At 41.1% G+C, this 27885-nt stretch overlaps 1 protein-coding gene across 2 annotated transcripts; it reads right to left on the bottom strand.

The window, feature by feature from the left end:
- Positions 1–352: 352 nt before the first annotated feature.
- Positions 353–27260, bottom strand: CHMP7 (charged multivesicular body protein 7). 2 transcript variants are annotated; one of them, XM_081960799.1, is made up of 10 exons: positions 26858–27260; positions 21537–21711; positions 15772–15957; positions 13862–13995; positions 11083–11131; positions 10540–10659; positions 8779–8877; positions 7310–7370; positions 1975–2151; positions 353–514 (listed from the first exon to the last, which is right to left on the bottom strand). In XM_081960799.1, the coding sequence occupies exons 1-10, from the start codon at positions 27145–27147 to the stop codon at positions 450–452; spliced, it is 1356 nt and encodes a 451-aa protein (XP_081816925.1). In that variant the 5' UTR covers positions 27148–27260; the 3' UTR covers positions 353–449. The 2 variants fall into 2 exon arrangements, with proteins under 2 accessions (XP_081816925.1, XP_081816924.1); XM_081960798.1 differs by having other exon boundaries at positions 1975–2154; positions 26858–27259.
- Positions 27261–27885: the final 625 nt, after the last annotated feature.

The raw sequence follows: 27885 nt of genomic DNA, 5'->3' as shown, positions 1-27885 counted from the left end.
TCTTACCTAGTGCATCCACTAAACGGTTTTGCACAATTGCACAAAACAGCAGGGATGCCAGACAGAGTGTGACTTTATTGCCTTTTTCAAGTTGTCGCAATGTGGAGTTCCGTGAAGTGGCAAAGAAACCCTCAGGATGTGTGGAACGAGACGTCGTTAGGCTCAGCAAGACGTCAACTTGCCAGGGAACGAGCAACCGTGAGTGGCAATACAGGTGAATCAAATCAACCAGAGACACTGTAATTTGGCACTGGGGGAGAGGTGGGGCGTATGACAACAGAGCAATTTTCTGTGGAGAGGCTTGGATTGTCATGGCAGAATTCCCCGCCTGATAGAAAAGTGCAGTCTAGCAAGAAGCTAATAAGACTCATGTTCCAACAAGTTATTTTCCGAATTATGATCAGCAAAGTCAAAGACAACTTCACGGCACAAAGGAGGGTGTTGAGTCATTAAAGATGCAGCTCCAGAACTCTTTGGCGGTCAGAGGCTTTCCGGTCAGTCTTTTGTGCCAATTCTGCAATTAAAGCCAATGCAATGCACACGGACACACCCAAAAGAGAAAGAAAAAAGAAATGTGGTCAAGCACACTTTCAAACAGTACAGAGAAATAAATACGTATCATCTGATGTATTTCTTTGTTACTAGAGCCTCCAGCATCTACCATGTTTTCCTGAAAATAAGACAGGGTCTGATTTTCTTTTGACCCCCGAAATAAGCACTTGGCCTTATTTTCGGGGAGGTATTATTATTTTTGAGGTGCAGGAGGCAGCGAGCATGGTCACCTCATGGCTGCTGCAGTGTTGCAATATTTTGAGGAAGGGCTTATTTTGGGGGAGAAGGCTTATTTTAGCGCCTGCGCTCAAAAGCCCAATTGGCCTTATTATCCGGGGGAGGTCTTATTTTCAGGGAAACAGGGTATTAAAAATTGGATTACATGTTATTTTTACTGCCGTTCTGTAATGCATGATGTATGATGTACACACACGTCTAGATTGCTCTGTAAAAATAATGATAATAATAATAATAATCTTTATTGATTAGTCTATAGGCCATATCAAAGCACAAGGTCCAAACACATATCACCAATAAAATCCTATACGGACAATTTAAAATAAGAGTAGAGTAAAATGCAATAGCTGTAGGACAAGATACAATATAATTTAATACATGCATATGTAAAAGTAGAATAAAATGACACAAAATTATATTTCAGTGTCACCCTTACAATCTACCCCAATCAGTCCCACATATGCAGATCTCAACCGAACCATTTTGTTGTGCTTTGTAAAATGTTACTTTATTTGTAAGTTGTTTTGATAGGGGGATCCCATGTGGGTCCTTCGTTTGGTATATGGACCAAGGTACCTGCCTCTCACCCCCTTATACAAGCAACAATCCAGTAGGATGTGAGCCAGGTCTTCTCCCTCTGTGGAGGGGGTGGCGGGGGGGGCTGTTTTCGCCCTCCCCAGGCTCCTATAAAGCCTATAAAGCTCTAGGGAGGGCAAAAAATGGCTTTAAAAAAGGTTGAACCCAGCAGCTGACACGGCAACGCCTTGCATGCCCTGACAAATGGCTCCATAGGTTCGCCATCCCAGATCTATCCCATTGTTTTTTAACCTTAGCAACATTAAGACATGTTCATTTTGTTAGATGGGGCCCAGTGTTCAAGTCTATCAAGATCCATCTGGATCTTGAGCCTATCTTCTAAGGCAGTGTTTCTCAAACTTGGTGACTTTAAGTCCATAGCTGGCTGGGGAATTCTGGGAGTTGAAGTCCACAGGACTTAAAGTCACCAAGTTTGAGAAACACTGTTCTAAGGTGTTGGCTATTCCTACCAGCTTAGTTTCATTACTTGCTTAACAAAAAAAAAAAGGCTTATAAAATTGGGCATAAATCATGCAACAACTGCCTCGCTTAGGGATGGAAATTCTGGCCTCCATTAGACACAGGAAAGCTGTACAAGATCAAGCTTACCTCCATCTGAACAAGTGAGCTTCTCCAGCTCAGCTTCAAGCTCAGCATCTGTGAAGCTGGGAAGTCCTACGGAAGCTGGAGACAGTAGATTTTGTGGAACAGAAGGCAGGTACGGCTGTCTTTTGGGGGAGTCCATCAGAAGGCTGTCCAATTCTCTTTCAAGTTCCTCTGTATCAGCTTCTAAGGTAAGAAAACAAATTAATTGATCTCGGTCTTCATAGACATTGATTCACAGTCCAATGTAAGTTCAATGGAGCTTACTCCCAAGTATTTGTACATAGGTAAAGGTTCGCCTCGCACATATGTGTTAGTCATTCTTGCCTCTAGGGGGCGGTACTCATCACTGATTCAAAGCCGAAGAGCCAGCTTTGTCAAGAAGATGCCTCCGTGGTCATGTGGCCAGCACGATTAAATGCTGAAGGCGCACGGAGCACTGTTACCTTCCCATCAAAGGTGGATCCTATTTTTCTACTTGCATTTTTTAACATGCTTTCGAACTGCTAGGTTGGCAGAAGCTGGGACAAGTAACGGGAGCTCACTCCGTTACGCAGCACTGGGGATTCGAACTGCCGACCTTTCTGATCGACAAGCTCAGTGTTTTAGCCACTGAATCACCAAGTCCCATTTGTACATAGGACTGAAAAAATATAAATGATAAACTTGGTATTGAAGCTGAGCTTTGGGGTACAAAAATACACAACACATAATCTTAAATTCTACATGACAGCAAGAGTTTGAAACAACTGTTCTCAGCATTTTATAGTCGTACCACTGTTGTTAATGCAAACCTTGGTTGTGGTTATTTTTAAGCTTTCACATTGTTGGGGGGAAAAAAATCTAAGAAACACTGATCACACATTCAGATCAGGTACCAAGAATAACTGAAAATTGTCTTAAGTGGCTTTCTCATGCAAAGATAATCAACCCATATCTGACCACACAATCTACAGTATATGCTCATCCAAAGCAAAAATCTTAAAGCATGTAATTCATATTTAATAGAAGCATTTTTCAACCATGATTCTTACAATTAATGCATGTGCAAAGCAATTATGAACACCCATTAGGTCTTGAAGAAACACAGAAAGTAGAGGAATCACAATCATTAAAGCAAATATACCGTATTTTTCGGAGTATAAGATGCACCTATTTCCCCCCAAAAAAGAGGGTGAAAATTTGGGTGCATCTTATACACTGAATACAGCATTTTTGGCCTCCCAAAACCCAAACTCAAAAATGGACACGCAGAGGGTTGGGGAGGCCTGCCAAATGCTCCTGGGGGCTGGAGAGGACAAAAAAGAGCAAAAGAAAAGTGCGTTTTTTGCTCGTTTTCGACCCCTCCCAGCCCCCAGGATCACTCTACAAGTCTCCCAAAGCCTACCCATGGCCCTCTTTTTTTGCAAAAAACGGGGTGTGCAGAGGATTTGGGAGGCCTGCAGAGGGCAAAAACATTTTTTAAAAATTTACCTCTTCAAAATCTTGGTGCGCCTCATATACCGGTGCGTCTTATAGTCCAGAAAATACGGTAACATTATTTAAGCCAAACAACTTTTTCCCTAATAAAGATGGTATTCCTTTATGGGTAACCTGCTGGGTTCTGTGTGGAAGCAGTAAGACAGACTCTACCAGCCATGGATTGGCTTGTTCCTACTTGCTCTACCAACAGACTTTGTCAGGAAAAGGGGAGTTTATTCTGATGAGAAGTCTGAACTGATTGTTTACAGGTGGTTTTTGAAATCACGCCAAAGGTTGCAGACTGCCGTAAAGAATAAACGTCCTAGATAAATACTTCACAATCACAAATTCAACTCATCTGGGGAACGAGATAGACATTAACACAGCAGGCCCGCTGAGGTAAAATGGGCCTATACATTCTCAAATGATCCATTTGACAAAAGAAATTGCTTATCCAATATTGAACTGTCACCTAATGAATATTCTGCAAACAAGGTTAAGAACTTCATCCACAATTTTAATTTAATCCACACCACATGTGGACTTTTACAAATAATACTGAAAAGGAATCTCCAGAGAGCAGGAGAGTGAAATGTAACCTTGAGAGAAAAGGACATAATTATTACCGTGTTTCCCCCAAAATATGACATGCCCTGAAAATAAGGCCATGCCAGAATTTCGGAGTGGGCAAAAATATAAGCCCTCCCCCGAAAATAAGCCCTAGTGAAGAAGGGGTGGGTATGGCCAGAAGAGGCGGCACCGCTTCCTTTCCCCGATCACCTCAATCGGATCCCTTAATCGGATCAGCTGATCTGCTCCATTCACGAAACAGCTGATTTGCAGGTGCCCTCAGGCCTCTGCCTCCAGCAAGCGCTGGTCACTTTTGCAGCCAATTGTGGCTGCAAAAGAAGCCGGAGGTCAAACGACACAACCCACTTGCCTCACACCCTCCTTACCTAAGGGTGACAGTCACAGCAAACAATTCCGTCCACGGAACAGGAAAGGAAGGCATGGAAATCAATACACGTGGGACATCGGAAGAAGCCCTGCAAGGAGACGCCGCTGCCGAAGTGCAGGAAATCTCCCCCCCCCCACCTTCAGAACAGGGTAAGAGCAGGAATATCCCCCTACACGTTTTTCAAGCCATTTGCAAAAACGCCCCCATTTCGAGCCCTCAATGTGAATATGCAGGTGAGAAGTGACCTCCTGTAGGCATGGAAATCCATACACCTGGGACATCGGAAGAAGCCCTGGGAGGAGACACCACTGCCAAAGTGCAGGAAATCTCCCCCCTCCCCACCTGCAGATCGTCCTTTCAAAGAGGAGTTTCACCAGGATGAAGAGGTGGCTGACGGCGGCGTTTGTGTCTCCTTCATCCTGGTGAAACTCCTCTTTGAAAGGTCGATCTGCAGGTGGGGGGGAGGGAGATTTCCTGCACTTTGGCAGTGGTGTCTCCTCCCAGGGCTTCTTCCGATGTCCCAGGTGTATGGATTTCCATGCCTACAGGAGGTCACTTCTCACCTGCATATTCACATTGAGGGCTCGAAATGGGGGCGTTTTTGCAAATGGCTTGAAAAACGTGTAGGGGGATATTCCTGCTCTTACCCTGTTCTGAAGGTCAGCACAGACTGAGAACAGGATAAGAGATAAATCCACCCTTCCCATTTTTCAAGCCATTTGCAAAAACACCCCATTCTGAGCCTTTAGATTTTTCCAGGATTGCAGGATTTGAAGGCTCGGAATGGGGCATTTTTGCAAACGGCTTGAAAATCGGGAGGGGGGATTTTCCTTCCTCTCACTCTGTTCTGAAGTTCAGCACAGACTCAAAACAGGATAAGAGGCAAAATCCCCCCCCCTTTCCTAGCAATCGTTCTTTCCTTGGGATCTCAGCGCAGACACACATCCCCCAAATGCTCTATCCGAAGCCTTCAGCTTTGCAATCCGTGCATCTCTGCAGAGCTCCCAAGGAAAGGACGGTGTGTGTGTGTGTGTGTGTGTGTGTGTGAGTGTGTGAGAGAGAGAGAGAGAGAGAGAGAGAGAGAGAGAAAGGGAGAGAGAGAGATCCCTAACCCACCCACCCCAAAGCAGCCACATCCCTCCACTAACCTGCTCTCCTGCTCCATTCTCCACTGCCATGTGCAGGGCAAGAACAGTAGTTTGTGGGACTACTTCCAACTTTGTGAGATTTTTATTTTTTATGAGAAGTTGGAAGGTATTTTCTGGTATTTTTTTTACCATAGTTACACAGACTACCATAATTTTCAGAGTATAAGACACACCAAGGTTTTAAAGAGGCAAATTTTTAAAAAAGTTTTTGCACTCTGCAAACCTCCCAAAACCGGCCTGTTTTTTATCAAAAAAAAAATTTGCCTCCTGAAACCCTGCCCCCTTCACCAAAATGGCCGTGCAGAGCCTATAGGAAGCTTATAGAGTGCTCCTGGGGGCTGGGGGGACAAAATTGAGCACAAAACGGCCCATTTTTTGCTCATTTCCGCCCTCCTCAACCCCCAGGAGCTCTCTGAAAGCCTCCTAAAGGCTATGCAGGCCATTTTGGTGAAGAGGGCAGGGCTTCGGTAGGCAAAAAATGCCGCATTCAGTGTATAACACGCACCCAGATGTGTTATACACTGAATGCGTAAGAGTGTAAGAGAGAGAGAGAGAGAGAGAGAGAGAGAGGGAGGGAGGGAGGGAGGGAGGGAGGGAGGGAGGGAGGGAGGGAGGGAGAGAGAGAGAGAGAGAGAGAGAGGATCCAACTTCAGAGAGTTACCATATACCAGGACTGGCGGTGGTGTGTTCTCTCTGTCTCTCACACACAGAGAGCTTTGCTCTTTCACTCTCTCTCCCTTCCTTCCTTCCACTGTGAGGTTTTGCATGGAGGAGCAGATCACTTCCTGCAAGGTTGGCCTCGGCACCCGCTTCGGACGGCAAACGTAAGAGCTTTGCTCTTTTTCTCCAGAGCCTTTGAAATCCGCCCCACCCCACCCCTCTTTTCTGCCATAAAATTCTGGGCTCTGGCAGAATTCCCCGCACAGTTCCCAGGGAGGGAGAAGGAGCGAGAGAGGAATGGGGAACAAACGGAAAGGACGCCTGGACTCGCAGCGCTTTCTTTTGTTTACACGCTGTGTCTCCTGAGAGTCCCCATAGTGAAGCCGTCTGCCAGGAGGGCGAAGAACAATCAGCTGTTAGGCAGCCAGCCAGCAGCAAGGTCTGCCAGCAGGGCAGGCGAAGGCCAGGGCGCAAGGAGAACTTGGGTCATTGCGGCCGCAGGCAAGCAGGGGGTGGGACGGAGAGGGTGGGGCCGATGGGCTTGCTGCATCCAGCACCTGAAAAATAAGACCTCCCCAAAAATAAGGCCAAGCGCCCTTATTTCAGGGGTCAATAGAAAATAAGACCCTGCCTTATTTTCAGGGAAACACAGTAGATTAAGAGGAAAATGTGTAATTGACCAGACACTTTTAGTCAAGAGTTCAAGAGTTCTTATGCATTACAACTGTAAACAGGACATATGCCTATAACCTACAGCAGGGGTGTCCAAACTTGGGAACTTTAAGACTTGTGGACTTCAACTCCCAGAATTCTGGGAGTTGAAGTCCACAAGTCTTAAAGTTCCCAAGTTTGGACACCTCTGACCTACAGTGAAAGCTATACAAAAAAAAAATCTGTTACTGGCAGAATTAATTTCGTTCTTTAACAAATCTGTTTTAAGTGTGCTGTAGAGCAATGTTTTTCAAATTTGCAACTTTAAGACCTTAAAGTTGCCAAGTTTGAAAAACACCATACAGAGAAAGCAATTGTAACTTTAGGAAAACTGCATTTCTCGCGTGTGGCTTTTACGCAGAAAGATGAATCAGAAGACAGCAGGAAGCAAGTTTTGACTCACCCGAGCCGTTGATTGCCACGCCTGCTAAGGTCTGAGCTACTTCATCCTGGGTATCGCAGAGCTGTGGGAGAAGGGAAAATTTTAATTACAGATATGTGCTGAATTTTTTGTGCTATAAGATGCTCTGGACTATAAAATGAACATTAGAGCTTTAGAGGAGGAAAACAAGGGGAAAAAAAATCTGCCTCTGCCTCCCAGCATCCATCCGGTATTCATCCGGCTAGCGTCCTTGCGCTTCCACCACTGCCAGAGAACACGGGAGCCTTCGCTGCCGAGCAGCTGATTAGCGGTTGGATCGGCCACCCGGAATACCGCAGTTCAGCTATTCTAGGCAGCGGGGATCGGCGCCACCTATCGCCGTTGAGCGCTGCCTCTGCCGATCGCCATTCCGCGGCGGCAGCGAAAGGCGGCAATCCCCGCAGCCTAGAACAGCTGATCGGCGGTATTCCAAAAGGCCAGTCAGCTGCTTGGAAACAGCTGCTTGACAGTGAAGGCTCCAGCGTTCCCCGACGGTGGGGAACCAACACCCCCCGCCACCTGAATATTCACTCTATAAGACGCACCTACATTTCTACCCACTTTGGGGGGAGTGGGAATGCACCTTGTAGTGCGAAAAATACGGTAATTAGCGTACAGCCTGGAGGACAGAAGGGAAAGGGGGGGGGGGGACATGATGAAACCTTTAAACATATTACAAGTGTGAATAAGGTTCTAGATGACAACATTTTTAATATTAAGCAAACATCAAGAACACAGGGGCATAACCTCAAACGGACAGAGGGAAAATACTTTCATGCTAAAAAGTATTACTTCACAGAAAGAGCAATGGAAGCTGGGAACCAACTTCCAGCAGAGTTGGTGGGTGAATCATCAATACTGAGTTTAAACATATTTGGGATAAACACGTCCATCATCTGACAAAAACTAATTAAATAAGTATAAAAATAAAGAACCTCAAAGGGCAGATGGATTGCTAGATTTTTTTTCTGCTGTCAGTTTTCTATGTTTCTATATGTTTTTTATTTTACCCGTGTATGTCACCTTTGCATGAGCAGCAGAGGTAGTCCTCGGCTTATGACCACATTTTAAGCCCAACGTTTCTGTTGTTAAGTGAGGCACTTGTTAAGTGAGTTTTGCCCCCACTTTTATGACCTTTCTTGCCACTGTTAAGTGAATCATTGCAACTGATAAGTTAGTAACCCGGCTGTTAAGTGAATCTGGCTTCCCCATTGACTTGGCTTGTCAGAGGGTTGCAAAAGGGGATCGGCTGACCTTGGGACACAGCAACGGTTATAAGTATGAATTATTTGCCGAACGTTTGAATTTTGCTCACAAAATCATGGGGATGCTGCAAAGGTCGTAACTGAAAAATGGTCGTAAGTCACTTTTTTCGGTGTCATTATAACTTTCAATGGTCCCTAAATGAACTGTTGTAAATCGAGGACTACCTGTACCCACTTCTAACATACCTCTTGAATCTGATCCACGAGACTCTCTGCCTTTTCCACAGTTACATCCTTCATGGACAACTTCAGAGCTCCTAGTCCAGCCTGGTAAGCATTAAATACCTTTGGGGCAAGAGAGAAATCACACTTATTTGTTTTTTATAGTACTAGCCGATAACGTGCTGTTGCCCAGGTACTTATTTATAGAGGGAAAATGTCCGGACCAAACGTAATTTCTAATGTTGGATTTTCCCCCTGACCAGAGGGAGCTCACTTGTGGAGTAGTGAAACCATTACCATGATAACTTCACTGCGTTGTACAATAGAAGCCATTTTATGGCAGTATAGTAGAAGCCATTTTAAGGCACAACAGGCTGCATCTTAACAGAACACATACCCCGAGGGGTGTCTTACCCCCACAGTGTTTGTTTCCAGGGAGTAAGTCATCTGTGTACCAAGTTTGGTTGAAACTGCTTGAGGCATTCCAGAGTTATGCTGGAACATACACATACACACAGGTGTGTGTGTGTGTGTATACCTGGCTCAGCTGATAAGGAGGAGAGCCTGTGGCTTAGTGGCTAATACATCTGCCTAATATGTAATACAGCCCAGGTTCGAATCCCAGTAAAGGTATGGCTAGCTGATGAGAGCTAAATAGCTTGAAATAGATCTATACTAGTCTCCCTTTATTTATCAGCACAAATACAACATACATACATACATACATACATATAAAAATTTGTGTTGTATTTGTGCTACATATATATATATATATATATATATATATATATATATATATATATATATATATATATATATATATATATATATATATATATATATATATATATATATATATATATATATATATATATGTGTTTGTGTTATTTTATCAGCACAAATACAACACATATATATATATATATATATATATATATATATATATATATATATATATATATATATATATATATATATATATATATATATATATATATATATATATACACACATATACATATACAAATGCAACAAGAATATGGTTTTCTGCCTGGAAGGCTCCTAGGGTGGAGCTGAAAGGCAAAAGGGAAGCAGTATGTTCCCTCCCTATTTGGGCATACCAGGTGCTTGACATCATAATACTTAATAAGTAAATAATATAAATATAAATAATAATATAAATATAAATAATATAAAATAATATAAAATAATATAAAATAATATAAAATAATATAAAATAATATAAAATAATATAAAATAATATAAAATAATATAAAATAATATAAAATAATATAAAATAATATAAAATAATATAAAATAATATAAAATAATATAAAATAATATAAAATAATATAAAATAATATAAAATAATATAAAATAATATAAAATAATATAAAATAATATAAAATAATATAAAATAATATAAAATAATATAAAATATAAATATATACACACACACACACACACACACACACACACATATACCAGATGACTGCTGATTTTAGACTCCCTTGACAACAGTTCCAAAGTGTGTTGAGCGAAATATTAAATAGTATGACTCCCAACACAGCACTGTGCCATAAAACAAGCAAATGTATTATGAATTAGCTGCTGAAATGCGAAATCCAATACATATATTGTAAAAGGAGAGCAGAAAAGAAGAAGAGTTATTCCTTGTTCATAAGACAATGAAAGTGAGGTCCTCTGTGGATTAGTTAAGAGTGCTCCTGAAAGAAAAAAAATGCTAAAACTCCCCCAAATAAATGTCAGGCAATTAAGAAATACCATTTGATCGGTCTGGGAGGCATATATCCGATCTAGGATGCCTTGCACCACGTCCAACTTGGAATGAAGCTCTGCAATGCGCCTTTCTACTCTTTTTCTGGACTTCAAAGATCTCAGGGCCTAAGAGCAGAAAAAGCAGACTTTATTCAAAAGATAGGAAAAAAACAGGAAGACAAGACTGGGCAAAGTGGTGCTGGGTTGGTCAGATAAGAGACAGCATAGCCCACACCTGCATAATGGGCAGGAGGCTAAGCTATTGGGCTGTGACAGTGAGAGGAATGTGACTTTGCACTTGAAGGTTCTGTTAATGTAGCTTTGCAATCAAGTAGAACTAGTTTATTTAACCCTGTTTCCTGTAGGATCTACCAGGTGAGTCTATTATTATTAGCGTTTATAGCGCTTTATAGCGTCTGACAAAAACTGACCACTGTCTTAACAGACTCTAAAAATTCATGACCAGAATTTTGGAAATCTGCAACGGGGCAGTTTGGAGATGAACATACTGATTGGGGCACCATGTACCTGACTTCCATCAGTACCTACCTGCTGCTTCTTCCCAGCTTTGCAGGCACTCCGAGCTCCCTCTTTATACCTGAAAAAGCAAGAGATGAGCTTGTCTATTTTTCAGACTAGGAATAGCTACAATCCCATTATTCCCTCTGTATCTTCGACCCAGCTCACTATAACTAGAAGGCAATTACAAATAGGCTCCCCTCAACACACACACAGATTTTTTGGCATCTGTGTATTATTCAATTATTATTCAATAAGGGTGGCTCAGTGGCTAAGCTTGTCGATCAGAAAGGTTGTCAGATTGGCGGTTCAAATCCCTAGTGCCGTGTAACGGAGTGAGCTCCCGTTACTTGTCCCAGCTTCTGCCAACCTAGCAGTTCGAAAGCATGTAAAAAAGCAAGTAGAAAAGTAGGAACCACCTTTGGTGGGAAGGTAACAGCACTCCGTGCACCTTCGGCATTTAGTCATGCCGGCCACATGACCACGGAGACATCTTCAGACAGCGCTGGCTCTTCGGCTTTGAAATGGAGATGAGCAGCACCCCCTAGAGTTGGGAACGACTTGCACATATGTGTGAGGGGAACCTTTACCTTTTTTTTTTTTTTTTGGTTTTTCAACATTTATAGGGAAAAGGGTAAATGGACAGGTATACAAATTTTGGCAGTTGTAAAATGTGACAGGCGCCCCTCCCTCCATACTCATAGTATACATTTATATATAATGCATTGGTATATAATTGATTACAATCAGCATATTAGTTCTATTACTAAATTCAATCAGATTAGACATTACAGTATAAAATCCAGATATAATTCCATTATCACTTTCGGTCAGTTTATAATAATATGATTTTCTTGTTTATTTTTGTGATCTGAGTCTTCTTGCTATTGCCCCATCTCCCTCCACTGGCAGAGCTCTGGCCCCTCCCGTGTCCTGCGTGTCCGTTGTAGTGTCTCGTGTTTTTTCTAGGAGTGTTTTGTTTTTTTCCATAAAGGCATGCGCCTCTATGGGTGAATTGATTCTAATTCTTGTCTCCTCCCAGAATATCAGCATACCTTCAGGCATCAACCATCTAAACCACACCGCTTTCTGGTATAATTTATTCGCTAATTGCGAATAATTCTTCCTTTTTTCTCTAATCTTCTTAGGGATCTGCTTCAGAATGGTTATCTCCATATCATGGTATGTCAATGCTTGCCCCCTTTGTACACCCAGAATTTCATCTCTTGTGCTTTTTCTAAGAAATTTAATGTGAACCTCCCTGGGTACATTGTGTGTTCTAGCATAAGCTGAGTTCACTCTATAAACCAGGTCTATATCCCACCCCATCTGTTGTTTTTCTTTGTGTGTGTAGTCAGCCAGGATGTTTGTCATGATGTCCCTTATGTTTTCCCCATCTTCTTCTATAACATTTTGAAATCTAAGGTAATAGGACGTTCTCTCAAATTCTATTTTCATCTGTTGGATGTCAAGATCTTTGTTCCCTTTCTGCACAGCTTCTACCCTCCCCCTCACCTCCTCCACCCCCCCTTCCACAAGATTCAGTCTTTGTGAGTTCTTATATATTTGGGCTTGATTTTCTTTAATTTCATCTTTCATTTCCCTTAGCTGTTTCTTGATTTCCTCCTGGCCCTGTAAAATTTGTTGAAGCATTTGTTGAAAGTCCATCTCTGTAGTCTTAGGTTGCATCAGTTCTGTTATCTTTGACTGTGTGGCTGGACTGGATGTTGCGGATGTTGGAGCAGAAGTGGCAAAGCCAGGTTTTCCAGGAGGTGGTCTTTTAGATGCCATCCTTTATAACGTTAAAAGTTCAGTCCAAATATAAGATAAACAGTTAGAAAAGAAGGGTAGCCAGGTGAGTCCGGGAGCAGAAGAACCAGGCAGAAGAGAATCTCTCTAATAAGTCTGGCAATAGATAGAAAATTTCCCCTAGAAAGTTTAAAAAATACCAATCCACAAGAGATTCCTCTGGGAGACACGGAGACAAAGACCGGAAGCCTGAATTTTAAAGGTGGAGTCAGGTTTCACAGTTCATAAAGACAACGGAAGTGTGCCATCTTGCCCTGCCAGTTTTGGGCACAGAGGCATAACAAAGTTTTAAAAAAGTTCCAAAAGTCTTCAAATCACAGTAATATGTAGAATTAAATTGAAAAGAAGATCATCTCAGCCTGGGTGAGGCTTCATTCGTTGGCTCTCCCCCCTCCTCCTTCCCCGGGGGCTGAGAGCAAAATTGTTCCTCGCCGCTTGTCCAAGGGGGGGGGGAAACCCCTCCCTCCAGCCGCACCTCCAAAATGCTCCGAAAGTTATTTTAAGAAGCTGAGTAATTCTTCATGCAGAATAGGAATGAAGAGAGAAGCAACGTCACCGCACTGCAGCTGCTTCCTTCTATTGTTGCATTCTCCAGTCGGCTTATAGCGAGGCGCGAGGCGCAGGAACGCGAAGCGCCCTCCGAGCTTGCTCCCCGGTGCCTTGGGCGTGCGAGAGACCTCCCGCCGGCCGCCGCCGCTGCAGGAGTCCTCCGCGATGCCGCCCCTCCGGCAGGACCCCTCTGCGGGGTGTCCTGTGCCCCCCAAGGAGTGGGGAAGCCCACCGGGGAGCCAGAGCGGGCAAAGAGCTGGCTGTCGCCGCCGCCGCCGGAACCGGAACTCACCTTTTTATTCAATTATCAATTAAACTGCTTTCATAAACCCTGAGAACTGCCATAATTTGACCCTCTTTCAGAATCAGATTGTTTTTTTCCTGAGTAACCTCTCACCTGTGCCATAATCTGAGGTTTGTACAAAGATGAGTGACACACACCGCATATTACCTCTCTGCTTCCTGTGTCAGAGATTCCACTTTCTGTGACAACAACTGTTCACTCTGCATCAACTGATAAACCCCAATGTCTACATCATTCATTGGGGAGACTTTTGCATGAAGCCCTCGGGCGAATTTCATTATCTGAAAGACAATATTATTTGATGTTAAGGCTCATGATATCATCAAATATTTTCTGTTATCATAAAAGAGAATCTGATTTGGGGCAACTCACATTGCAGCCCTGGTCAAAAGGGCCCAGCAGAGATTGTACTACCTGAGACTTCTCAGGAAACGGCAACTGAATGAAAAAACTGCTGCTGAGCTTCTACCGCTGCACCATAGAGATTATTTTAACTCTCTGTGTCTGGTTTGCCAATTGCACAGCGGCAGATAGGACAGTGCTCCAGAGGGTCAACGTCATTGCCCAGAGGGTCATTGGTTGCCCTCTCCCCTATTTGGAAGAGCTTTATAGCTCCCGCTGCCTTAAGAAAGTTCAAAACATCCTTAAAGATCCATCTCATCCTGGGCACCCTTTCTTTTGAACTATTACCATCTGGCAGACGGTACAGGACAATAAAAACAAGGACAGATAGGCTGAAAACAGCTTCTGTTCCAAGGCAGTAAATATATTGAATACTACTGTGTAGTGCAATATTAATGCAATATCAGGTTTTCAATTTTAACTATATAGAATGTGAAGGATATGTATTTGTGTTTTTATAGTTATAATGTACACTGAAGATGGCATTTAATTTCGTTGTACAATGTGCAATGACAATAAAGTAAACTAAACTAAACTAAACAAGAATGGCCTTTTAATAAGACAAATAAGATTTATGATTGTTCCTAAAGGGGCACAATGGCTCAATGGTTAAAGACACTGAACTTTTCATCTGGAAAGCTGACAGCCTGAGTTCGAGATCCGAGCACCGTGTGATGAGGTGAGCTCCCATTATTTGCCCCAGCTCCTGCCAACCTACCGGTTCAACCGCATGCAAATGCGACTAGATAAATAGGTACCACTTTGGTGGGAAGACAACAGCATTCCGTGCACCACAGCTTAGTCCTGCTGGCCACATAACCATGGAAGTGTCTTCAGACAATACTGGCTCCCTCAGCTAAGAAATGGAGATGAGCATCACTTCTTAGAATCATACATGACTAGACATGGGAAACCTCTACTTCCATGTTGGCGAACCTAAGGAAGTGGCATGCAGAGCCATCCGGTGCGTGATGCGCGGCCTCGCTGGCTCCTCTTCTGCTTTCCTGTTCCCGCGAGTGTGTTGGCCAGCTGGCTTTTGTGCGCGCCAGAGCGCCGAAACCCAGAAGAGCAGCATTCCGTCATGCATTCATGAACTACCAGGTTTCCAGCGAGCGCATGTGAGACAGCCAACTGTTCATCGGGCGCTCGTACATGCCGGAAACCGGAAGTTTGGGTGCCAGTGGTTGCATGCACGATGGAACGCTGCTCTTCCAGGTTTTGGAGCTCCCGCATGAAGACCTGATAGGCCACGCGTTCCAAGCGAGATGGTTTTGTGTGCCATTTCCAGCACATAAGTTGGCACGCGGTGATGTAAAAGGTTATTCTTCACTGCTCTACCTTATTCTCTATGGCACCAGAGGGCAGGACAAGAAGTAACAGTTGGAAGCTTTTTAAAGAGAGATCCAATCTAGAAATAAGAAGAAATTTTCTGATAGTGAGAACAATGAATCAATGGAGTAGCTTGACTATTGTGGGTGCTCCATCACTGGAAGTTTTCAAAACTAAAACTGGGTAATCATTTTACTGGGGTGGTATAAAGATCTCCTGCCTTGAGCAGGAAGATCACCGGGTCCCTTCCAGCCCTATGATTTTATTATCTATGGTTTCTTAAAGAGATAGGATCCCTTCCTGAAGCAGACAATTGGGTGCCATACCTTATTACCATTCTGTTCCAGGACAGTGACCCTCTTCTCCTTCTGCAATTGGAGCAGCACCAGACAAAATGTTCGCTCATCTGGACAGATGCTGGTGCATAGGGATCGCAGCTCAGACAAACCAACAATAGGATGGGATGAAAGTGTGGAATTCTGGTAGAGATTATAGACGTCTTCGGCCTTCTCCTAAAAAATGCAAAGGCAAATATTTAATATCCAACTATGGCTAAAAAGAAAAGAAAAAACAGACAAGACATCATTACAGGTGATAGCATCTCACAACTATCACTTACAATAGAAGGCATAATAAAATGCAGATCACTTCTGAAAAGGCTTACAAAGAAGGGACTGTCTAAATATAGTCACCAGAAGTCAAACCTCAAAGGAAATATTTTTTACAACAAATATTCTGTCATTCATACCTATAAAGCTTTTACTTGTTCATGTACTATGTATATTAGATCACAGCAGAGGAATCTACCTATTCTTAAATTATTGTCATTCCAGCTGATCGGTTAAAGGACTATAAGAACAATGCTTGTGTATTTATCTTTATTCTTTTAAAGATTATTAGGATGAAGAAAAAGAACCACTTGGGTTTTTTTAAAGTGCTGGTCTTACACTTTTTATTTCGTGCAAGTAATTTCTTGGAGACAAATCTTACTGGAGGATCATAAGATGAATAAGAAGTTATTTCTGAAACCAATATATGTCTGTCAACAATGTAAGTGTTTGAAAGTTAACTTTCCAGTTTCCCTCCTTTATATAGATCTGTTTAATGTGGCATTTTGGACAATATCATCTTTCCTAAAGATCCTGCTGTCAACATCTATGCATCAAACTGAACAGAATAACAAGAGTTGGAAGGGACCTTGAAAGTCTTCTAGTCCAACCCCCCACCCCATTACAGGCAAAGGGTTGTCCAATCTCTTTTTAAACACGCCTAGTTTTGGAGCACCCAAAACATCTGGAGGCAATCATTCCGCTGATTAATTGTTCTCATTGTTAGGTCACTGTCCGATAACATGACAACTGGATAACTATGGGTTGCATGATAGCAATATCCCAGTATTTGGGGGGGTGTCACAAAGAAGAGGGGGTCAACTTATTTTCCAAAGCACCAGAATGCAAGGCAAGAAACAATGAATGGAAACTAACCAAGGAGGGAAGCAACCCGGAATTAAGGAGAAACTTCCTAAGTTGAGGACAATTAACCAGTGGAACAACTTGCCACCAGAAAGGGTGGGCGCTCCATCACTGGAGGTTTTTAAGAAGAGATCGCCAATAACAAAAGCAGGGGATTGGACTAGAAAATCTTTAAGATCCCCTCCAGTTCTATTCCGATTGATATGTCACCTCTATAGAAATAAGCTGAACTATAGCTCTTCCTCCACTTTCTGAAAAATTTCTCCTAATTCCCAACCCAAACAATCTTAAACTAATGTTTTAATTCTATGCATCTGTGCCTTCTAGATAAGCATTGTTTACAGGCACTAAAACTGCCTTTTTTCAAAATGTGCCATTTAAACGTTTAACTGATATTATAGTTCTACAGAAATCTCATTAGCAAGATGTATATTTTTGTGAAGTTTCTCCAGTATATTTGTGCAAGGAAAAGCATTGACTCAGACTGCAAGTACCTTACGGGAGGAGAGTGAGTCAAAGCTTTGCAAGGAGCTGCATTTGCAGGGTTTCATCGGTTTCTCAAAAATTAATATATTTTTGTCCCACATTGTTGTGGAGCAGTGGTGGGTTCCGGATCCATCCAGTATGGTTGCAACGGGGCCCAGCGTCCTCCACATGAATGCGCGCAGTGCATGCGCATAAGCGCGCAGCATGCACATGCATCCTACCCTCCAGCAAACGCCTCCACGGCACTCCAGCTGCTCAGCGGAGGGTTGCACAGGCGCTGTATGTGCTGTGCGCGGAAGCATCGAAGAGTTTAAAGACAGGTAAGGATGACGGGCAGGCCCTCTGGAGCATCACACTGGAACGGTACCCAGTGCTCCGGGCAGGCACCGGTAGGCCCATACCGGGGCATTCCGCCTGCAACTCACCACTGCTCTGCAGATGCAATAAAGTATATATAAAAAGGATGTGAATCCAAACAGTTTCCTAATAAATTACCATGATTGCTGCAAACATTTCTTTTGCTCAGCTCAACTTTTCTTCTTATGCTGCATGGCACATTAAAAAAAAAATCAGCTTTCTACTTTGATCTCAGTATATTTCCCCAAGGCTATGAAGAAAGGTCCCTCTGTCAAAAAGGTAGCCACCACAATGGGTTATGAGACAGCATGATCAAGATCAGACCCTCCATGTCCTAAATAAAATAAAAACACCAAACCATCAAGAAATAAGACAGATGAAGCCCTGGGTGTAAGATAATCAGCACTCCCGAATGTATATTAGGCTGTGGAGTATAAATCATCATAAATTAAGTCATAACTTCTAAGGAGAAATTTCCTGACAATTAGAACAATTAATCAGTGGGAGCAGCTTGCCTGCAGAAATCATGGGTGCTTTTAACACTGGAGGTTTTTAAGAACAGATTAGGCAATGATTTCTCTGAAATGGTATAGGACTTCCTGCTTGAGCAGGGGGTTGGACTAGAAGACCTTCAAGGTCCCTTTCCAACTCTCTTATGTTGTTATTCTGTTTTAGGCTACGGGACCTTATGTACTTTAGCCATAGGTTATTCATAGTTTTAAATTTATTTCTGAAATGTATATAGTCAGAAATGTTTACAGAGGGTTTTTTTGCTTATTCACATGACAGTAAAATAATTCTGAACCCTAAGGTCAGGGACTAACTTTTTTTCCCACAGGAATCATTTGTTTGTATATAGACTAGGTTCACTTCAGGTGACGCAGCAGTACTGTTGCACCTCTTTAAATTAGGGGAATAGTATAGGAAAAAAGTACATCAGTATGTTTTTTAAAGATGCTCTCTTTGTATTGGTTCCTATTTATAGCATTATTGCACAAACACAATTAATGCAGACTACATAACTCTCATAAATCATGCCAACTGGGTTCAGATATAATGCTAAGCCATAAGGCGTGGTTTATAAATTGCAGCAATTAACACATGCTCCAAGCAACCATTATTTCCTACCATCTGACGTGAGCCTAACCAGACAGAGAGTGAAATAGCAACAGGAGTCCACCATAGACTATAAATAAAGCCCGGGATCTGATTCATTTATACAGACTTCAAAAATATCTGCCTCCAAACAACCTTGGGTAATTTACATTATTAAAAGCCAGAACAATAAAAGACACACTGCAGCAACATCAGTTAGCAAGGATTGAGGCTTTGAGGACAGCAAGAGCCAGATTTCCCTTAACATCTGAAGCAGGAAAAGAGGAGGAGGAAGAGGAGGAGGGCAGACGGAATTGTTTCTAGATACACATATATAGAACAAAATAAATCTCACAGGGACACACCAGTACCCTACCCCAAAACCTGAGAATAGACAATAGTTTTCAGTGCCTTTCAGTATATCATCAAGGTGGTAGCCTTATGAATCTCTGGGGGGAGATTCTTCCCTGGCAGAGAAGGCACGTCTCCAGAGTAATAGTTCAAAAAAAGGGTGCCCAGGATGAGATGGATCTTTAAAAACGTTTTGAACTTTCTTAAGGCAGCGGGAGCTATAAAGCTCTTCCAAAGAGGGGAGAGGGCAACCAATGATCCTCTGGGCAATGATGTTAACCCCCTGGAGTGCTGCCCTATCTTTCACTGCGCAATTGGCAAACCATACATAGGTGCAGTTCCAGTAGATGGCATCGTTTAACTGTGGGGACCTGAAACACACCTACTCTGCACAACTTTATTAGGTAGGCTTGGGCTTATGCAAACGGGCACATGTTATGTATCAGGCTCACAAGAAATATTGTGCCTTCAAGAGTCACAAAAACACCAACACATACCCAAACAAGCAAGAAAGATTCTTTAGAAGTCTTCCTGGAAATAATGGCGAGGAACAATTTGACGTTTCTTATGTAAATATCAAACTCCCTCTATGAATTTGCATCTTTACCTAGTCAGTATAGAATTAGCAAGATAGAAGGTACTGACAGGAAGAAATATTTAAAAAGTTGGGGTTTAAGTCAAGGCATGGAAATGAATCTCTAGGCATTTAAACTCATAGTTCTGAGGAGTCAAGGACAAAGCTCAAGATAGAAGTTGCTGCTACTGCAGATACTGAAGAAGCTTTAACTGCAAAGAAGATAAACTATTCAGGATCTAAGAATTAAACTTGACTAAATTATTAATTCACCTATTAAATCTTATCTTTTTCTCCTGCCCCTACAAAGTAAAATAATACTTGTTATTCATTTCTCAACCTTAAGTGCGGGAAGGCTCTGGCAGAATGTTTTGATAATTGCCCTGTCTGATCTCGGACTCCCTGCTTCCAACCTTGCCAGCTGCAGCCCTCATGCCAAAACTAAGAAGGAATGTCACGTTTCATAACAAGTTCAGACAGAAGGGATAACAACAGTGGAATGAGGAATCTTCATCTCAATAGACACAGAATGCCCAGTGTCTTCAGAGGACACACCTAGCTGCTTAGAGTGCAAAGCAAAGAAATACATTCTCAATGCAATATATATATTTTTAAAAAACCATAAGTTTTGTTTTGCAAAACTGGAGAGAGATGGTTCTGGCATGTTAACCTATTCAATTAGAGAGAATTCTGACAGTCCCTCCTCAACTTTCTGCCAATCTACAAGTATATAATTTATTGAGTAAAGATAGTCCTTGAGAGAATCTCATTGACAACAGGAAATGAGTTGTTTCCTGCAGGTGACATAAGATATAAAATAGCATGCCACTGGAAATCCCAAATAAATATATTCATTCTTAAGACCACTCTCTCTATATATATTTTAAAAAAAACAAATCAGTAAAATGAGGCTGTGTTTGTAGTATAGCTTGCCTGTGTAGGTTGGCCATATGTACCATGAATTGTACACTTAAAGGTAAAGGTTCCCCTCGCATATATGTGCTAGTCATTCCTGACTCTAGGGGGCGGTGCTCATCTCCGTTTCAAAGCCAAAGAGCCAGCGCTGTCCGAAGACGTCTCCATGGTCATGTGGCCGGCATAACTAAACACCAAAGTTGCATGGAACGCTATTATATTCCCATCAGAGGTTGTTCTTACTTTTCTATTTGCATTTTTTAACATGCTTTCAAACTTCTAGGTTGGCAGAAGCTGGGACAAGTAACGGGAGCTCGCTCAGTTACGCAGCGCTAGGGATTTGAACTGCCAACCTTTCTGATCGACAAGATCAGGGTCTTACCACTGAGCCACCCCTACACTTAAGACCGTCTTAACTGCATTTCTCTGAACTGTTTGCAACTTAGTTCAAATAGTGTAAAAATATCAAACAATATATAAGCAGCTAAAAAGTCAGCATGGAGAAAACCCATAGTTGCAAAAACACAGTAATACCAAAATACAGTGTGACAATCACAATAAAGAGCAACAAAACATTATCAGTAGGACTATTAAAAAAAAAAATAGTTGGGAAACTCTTATATAAATTACTTGTTGGGTCCCAAAACAGCCTAGTGTTAGGTGGCAGGCAAGTCCCTCCAGGAAGGGATTCCCGGAACAGGGTGCAGCAATGGAATAGGGGGAGGGAGGGAGATCTATTTTGAACAGGAAATGAATCTTACCAAAAGCAGTAAGAAAAAAAGATCTGCCTTCCCAATTCACTCACAATATCTGATCCACAAATATGAATCACCGACGTTACCTTAAGAATTTCCACGTAGATCAGGACCTCCTCTTCCTCCGGCATTTTGCTGTCACCTAATACGCTAGACAATGTCCACTTCAGGGGTTTCAAAATGAAGATTCCCACGCCCCAGGAGATCCAGCTACTGTCCACACTAGACATGAAGTCAGATTCTCTCTGCAGTTTGCCCCGTCTAAAGAAATGAATGAAAAGTAATGCGTTTCAGAGAAGCCAAAATAAATACAATTCACACAATCTGCAAAAAGATGCAATACAATACAATACAATAGCAGAGTTGGAAGGGACCTGGGAGGTCTTCTAGTCCAACCCCCTGCCTAGGCAGGAAACCCTATACCGTTTCAGGCAAATGGCTATCCAACATCTTCTTCAAGACTTCCAGTGTTGGGGCATTCACAACTTCTGGAGGCAACTTCTGTTCCACTGATTAATTGTTCTCACTGTCAGGAAATTTCTCCTCAGTTCTAAGTTGCTTCTCTCCTTGATTAGTTTCCACCCATTGCTTCTTGTTCTACCCTCAGGTGCCTTGGAGAATAGCTTGACTCCCTCTTCTTTGTGGCAACCCCTGAGATATTGGAACAATGCTATAGATAAGCCAGGATGGTCTACTACCATAGGGCAGTTTGAAAAGCTACACTATGGCTTAAAATGATCAGGCCACTGCTGTTAGAGAGAAGGAGATTATCTGCCCACGGGCTCCTGAGAGTAAATAAGGCTACAGTAAGAAAAACAAAACATAACTGACTGCAGGAATCCATATATCTTTTTTTAAATATTTCTTTTATTTTAAATACAAATAATACATAGTACATACATCTAAATTTTAAAGAAGGAAAAAAATACAAATATTACAGTGCGCACATACACACACACACTCGAGACCTTTTTTTCTTACATTTCTTCTTCCTTTAACAACTAAAAGTTATACAATATATTCCAAATGTGCCCTTATCCCCTCCAAAACAACATATATTCTTGAATAGGTTTATCCCCTTTGCCTTCCACCAACACTGTTTTATGAAATCCCCCAAATTTCATTATAATTGTTTGCTTTAATCATCCCTTTTTAAATTTAATTTCTGTTGTTAATTTATCATTTGTTGCCATACTCCAAGTTACATTATACCACTCATTTCTCTGAATATCCCAGCTTCATCCCCAACATTTAGCCATCACTAATCTAGCTGCCATTATCAAATTTACAATCAATTCCTTTATTTCATTTATATACGGTTTTACCACAGCAACAATAATGCAATCCTTGATGGCATATCTAAATTTACATTCAAAAGTGCTCTAATTTCTCTAAATACCATGTCCCATATTTTTGTGCACTATCCCAATCCCACCACATATGTTTACATGTTCCAACTTCTTTCTTGCACCGCCAACAAATATTTGTATATTTACCATCTATTTGATTTAATTTATGTGGTGTTAAATACCACCTCCGTATCGCTTTATATCAATTTTCCTTAATTCTTATATACTCTTTTATTCCAAATATTTTCCAATGATTATCATTTATTTCTCCTAAATGATTCCCAAATTAATTTTAAACCTTTTTCCTGCTCTTCTAATTCAGTTAATATTCTATATATTTTCCCAATTGTTCCTTTACCTATATATTCTTCATTCATCTCACATTCCTTTATAATAATTTCAAATTTTGTTAACTGTCTATCTTTCTCCTCAAATCTTTCTTCTACTTTTATCTATTTCTCTATTTGTATTAAATTCAACCAATTTAATTCAATATCTGATAAAAACGTTCTTTAGCTGTGTTATATTCTTTATCTTATTCTTCCAGTCTTCTCATTTATATATCTGATTTTCTTTTAGAAAACTTAAAAAAAGGAATCAATATTTCTAATCAAAGGTTTCTTCCATTTATCTTAGAACACACATCAACAATGATTTTTTTTTATTTTTTCCTTAATATACACGGGAATCTAAAAGGAGTGGAGAGAAATGGTTTAATGTCATGCAAATAGTTTTCTTTCATCCATGTGAAAGTGAAGCATCAAAAATGATTTGCCTGGATTTTTATTTTTCATTCTCAACTTCCATAACACAATGTGTTGCCCAAGCATATACTACATGATTTGGGGATATTACATTTTTTGAATGCTGAGTTGATTAATTTTCTTCTTCAACGTATGTAACTCTTGTAATCCTGTTGCAGCTATTTTGAAACTCACCTCCTTTTCTTAACTTTTTTTAACTCGCCATTTTCTTTAAAACAATTTTAAAAACTTTTTAAATGATTAAACTGCCCTTCTTTTACATATGTTTACTGTGTGGTTTTAAGAAGCTCAGTTTCTTAAAGTATTTAACATATCGTGTTTGGATGAACTGTCCTAAAAGATGGAGTATCAATGTAATAACAACTTTAAATAGTAACAAAGTTTGGATTAATTTAAAATTGTTACATTACAGCATACTATACAGGATATTTATCAGAACAGTAAATAATCCCAGTTAGCAGAGAAAGAGAGAGACAGAATTCAGTGGGAAAGAAATCATGTTGCCACTCAATTTGTAACATTTCTTCCAGCAAAAAGCAAAGTTTGGCAGATCCATCAAATACACAATTGGATAGGCAAAGTTGTTTCCCTTCCCTTGCAAACAAAGCTGAATTTAGTTATTATTTGATGAAATAAATTCTTAACTGCACAAACCACACATATAAAATTGCAGGTGACAATTAAGATACAATGAATGATAAGAGTTTGAGTGGAAAATGCCAAGAACAAACAAAAGGGGGAATTCCACATGCTAACACACTTAAATCACTGAGCGAATACTTTTTGTTCAGGAGAACTTTTTTCACTTTTAAAAATTACAGAAGGCTCCAAAAGGTTTTTGTTGGCATGGCTTCTATTTATTGATATTTACTAAACTAAAAACGGATATGTATTTGTAGAACATTTACTGAAAAAACAATATTAAAGTAAATTAGATATTAACAAATTTTTCAGGAAGAAAATAATGAGAGGAATGACAATAGCTTACATTTTTGCAAACATCTTCAATATTTGGCAAATAATTTTGGTTTCAGTGATCCCTCAGGGATCTTGGGGACAGACAGACCCCCAGGAGTCTTTGAAAGACATTTTACATTTCTATAAAGATAAATCTGCCAAATGTTGGAAGTGTAATCCACCATTGGGTTGGTTGGGTTCATACTATCAAATGTGGTGGACTTGCCCAAAAGATAAAAAATATTTCCACTTGGTTGGAAAAAATAATAAAGCAGCATATAGACTTGAAAACAGAGTTTTTGTTGGGCATCCTACCGGACAAATATGATAAAAAGGCTATATATCTCATCTGCCAAATGCTGGAAATGTAACATACTACCACATGAGATGGACATGTAAGAAAGCAAGAAATTACTGGGAGAAAATTCATAATTGGTTAGAAATGATAACTGAGCAACATATTGAGTTCAAACCAGAAACGTGCCTTTTAGGTATATTGTCGGAAAGTTATGACAAAGCAACCATTTATTTAGTGTTACATATATTGATGGCAGCAAGAATTACATATGGTATATATTGGAAAAATGTGAACACCCCATTGGATAACGATATAATTAGGAAAATTTTGGACAGTGCTGAAATGGATAGGTTAACCTTAAAAATTAAAGATAAAGAAGACTCAAAATATTATAGGAAATGGAATAAATTTTATGAATGGATAGAGACAAGAGGTAGAAATGAGAGTGAAGTTTACTAATGTCAATAATTGTTAGTTTGGAAAACAAAGATGTATAAAACTATGGATATAGTATGGAAAAATTATAAATAAGCTAATGTAATAGAAATTTAGTTAAAGCTCTTTTTCTTTTCTTTTCTGTCGTATTACTGTAATTACTGTCAATATAGTACTGTTATAGTTATTATCCTGTTTCCCTGAAAATAAGACCTCCCCGGATAATAAGCCCAATCGGGCTTTTGAGCGCATGGGCTAAAATAAGCCCTCCCCTGAAAATAAGCCCCCCTGAAAATATTGCAACACAGCAGCAGCCAAGGTAGCTTATATGTTAACATTTACTATTGATTTCTCTTTGGCTTTGTTTTATTTGTAATTGTTTTCCCGACATGTCACTGTCTTTTCATATGTGTGTGTGTGTGTGTGTGTGTGTGTGTCTGTGTGTGTGTGTGTCTGTGTGTGTGTCTGTGTGTGTGTGTGTGTAACATTAATGTGGAGATAATTTGATGATGTTATGTTTATTGCAACTATATTAATATATAGTTATATTATTAACATTATTGTGCCGCATATAATAACAATTGTGTGGATTTATGACTGTTTAAATAACTCTACCCAGATCACACATTGTCTGACGGAAATGGAAAGCAATACTGCCAACCTGCCTTCCACTGAGGACCTGTATGCTGCATGAGTCAAAAAGAGGGTGGTGAAAATATCTACAGACCCCCTCACATCCTGGACATCAATTGTTTCAACTTCTACCCTCAAAACGACACTATAGAGCACTGCACACCAAGACAAATAGACACAAGGACAGTTTTTCCCCGAACGCCCAAATAATTCCCTCCCCACTGTCAAACCATTCACTAAGGCTGCATTACTATTACTATTAGTCTTCTCATCGTTCCTCTCACCCATTCTCCTTCCACTTATGATTGCATGACTGTAACTTTGTTGCTTTTATCCTTACGATTTATATTGATATTGTTTCCTGATTGCTTATTTGTACCTTGTGACTATCATTAATGATTCTTCATGAATGTATCTTGTCTCTTTATGTACACTGAGAGCATCTGCACCAAAGACAAATTCCTTGTGTGTCCAATTACACTTGGCCAATAAAGAAGTCATAGTCAGTCTTAGTCTTACAGTCATAGGCTTAGTCTTACAGTCTTAGTGTCTTAGTCTTATAGTCATAGTCTTAATCTTAGTCTAAGACTAAGTCTATAGAAACAGATGTAAGAAAGGAGGAGATATAAAAAGAGGAAATATTAATGTGGAGAGAATTCGATGATAAAGATGTTATATATTATTGCAACTACATTAGTATAGATTATGACTGTTTAAATAACTATACCCAAGATGGAACCCACTGTCTGATGGAAAAGGAAAGTAATAGAAATAAAACAAATAAAACGTGGGAATAAAAAGAAACATATTTTAAGAAATAAAGGTTATATATCTTAAAATGATATGAGGTCAAGTACGGCCTCCCCTTCTTCGAAAAAAGCAGGTCTTGGAGTGAAACTGTAGGAGGCCATCAGCACATGCTCAGAGGCACTCTCGCCCCCCTCCCGTTCCCCCCCCCCCGCGGGCCTCACCTGAGCAGCTCGCGGAGGACGGTGCCCAGGCTGAGAGGGACGCTCCCCCGGCGCTCGAAAGCCTGCTGGAGCTCCCTCAGGCAGGTGCAGATCCCTCCTTTCCGTCTTCCCCATTTCAACACCAGCTCGCTCCAAAAGCCCATCTTGCTGTCCCACTCGGTGGCGTTAACCTCCCGGCTCTGTTTGAAAGCCGAGAACAGAAACGCCATGCGTTCTTCATCCGTTTCCCACTCTAGCGGCAGGTCCCCTTCCGGGGCCGGCGCGACCCGCGCCTCCTCCGGCGAAGACATCTACGCGAGCCCCCGGCTTCTCTCGGCCTAGCTACCCCTTCGCCTGAGCGGGCGTTCTCCCGACAGCAAAAAGCGCATGCGCGCGGAGACAAAAACTGTCGACGTCACTGGGAGCGCAGAGATAGGAAAAGGGCAGAGGTTTTAAGTGGCCCGCGTTTTTCAAACCCAATGGAAGGCAACTGAGAACGGGCGTCTACATAGAGCTACGAAGAAATGAAGATAAGCATCTCCTCTTTGCCCAGGCTGAACCTGAGTAGTTCTGATTTCAAAGACGAGAACAATTCATATATTGCTGCTGAACCACGACAAAGTAGTGCGTGTTCCATCACTGGAAGCTTTCAATAAGAGATTGGACTGCCATTTGTCAGAAATGGTTCAGGGTCTCCTGTTTGGGTGGAGTGGGGGTTGGACTAGATGACCTACAAGGTCCCTTCCAGTGTCTTTCGACTCTGTTACACTGTTGTTTCATCTGAATCCTGTGATTCTTTTAAAAGGAAAACTATTAAGCATTAACATTTATCACGTTCCATTATACTTCTATTGCAGGCTGAAAAAGGGCCATGCAACAACAGCCTTGCAATGTTGATCGTTGTTAATTACTGCAGTTTAAAACATGGAAAACCATTTTTGGTCCATCCCAAAAGTGCTTTTTCAAAAGGCAACTGGACTTTGTTTTTTGTTTTTTCCCCTTGAAGACATTTTGCTAACTCTGACCTGTCTTTGGTCTTTTTTTTTTTT

Source organism: Natrix helvetica, assembly GCF_964273705.1.
Source record: "Natrix helvetica genome assembly, chromosome: 8".
NCBI lineage: Eukaryota > Metazoa > Chordata > Lepidosauria > Squamata > Natricidae > Natrix > Natrix helvetica.
The sequence above is the reverse complement of the archived record's forward strand: the minus strand, read 5'-3'. Positions and strand labels throughout refer to the sequence as shown.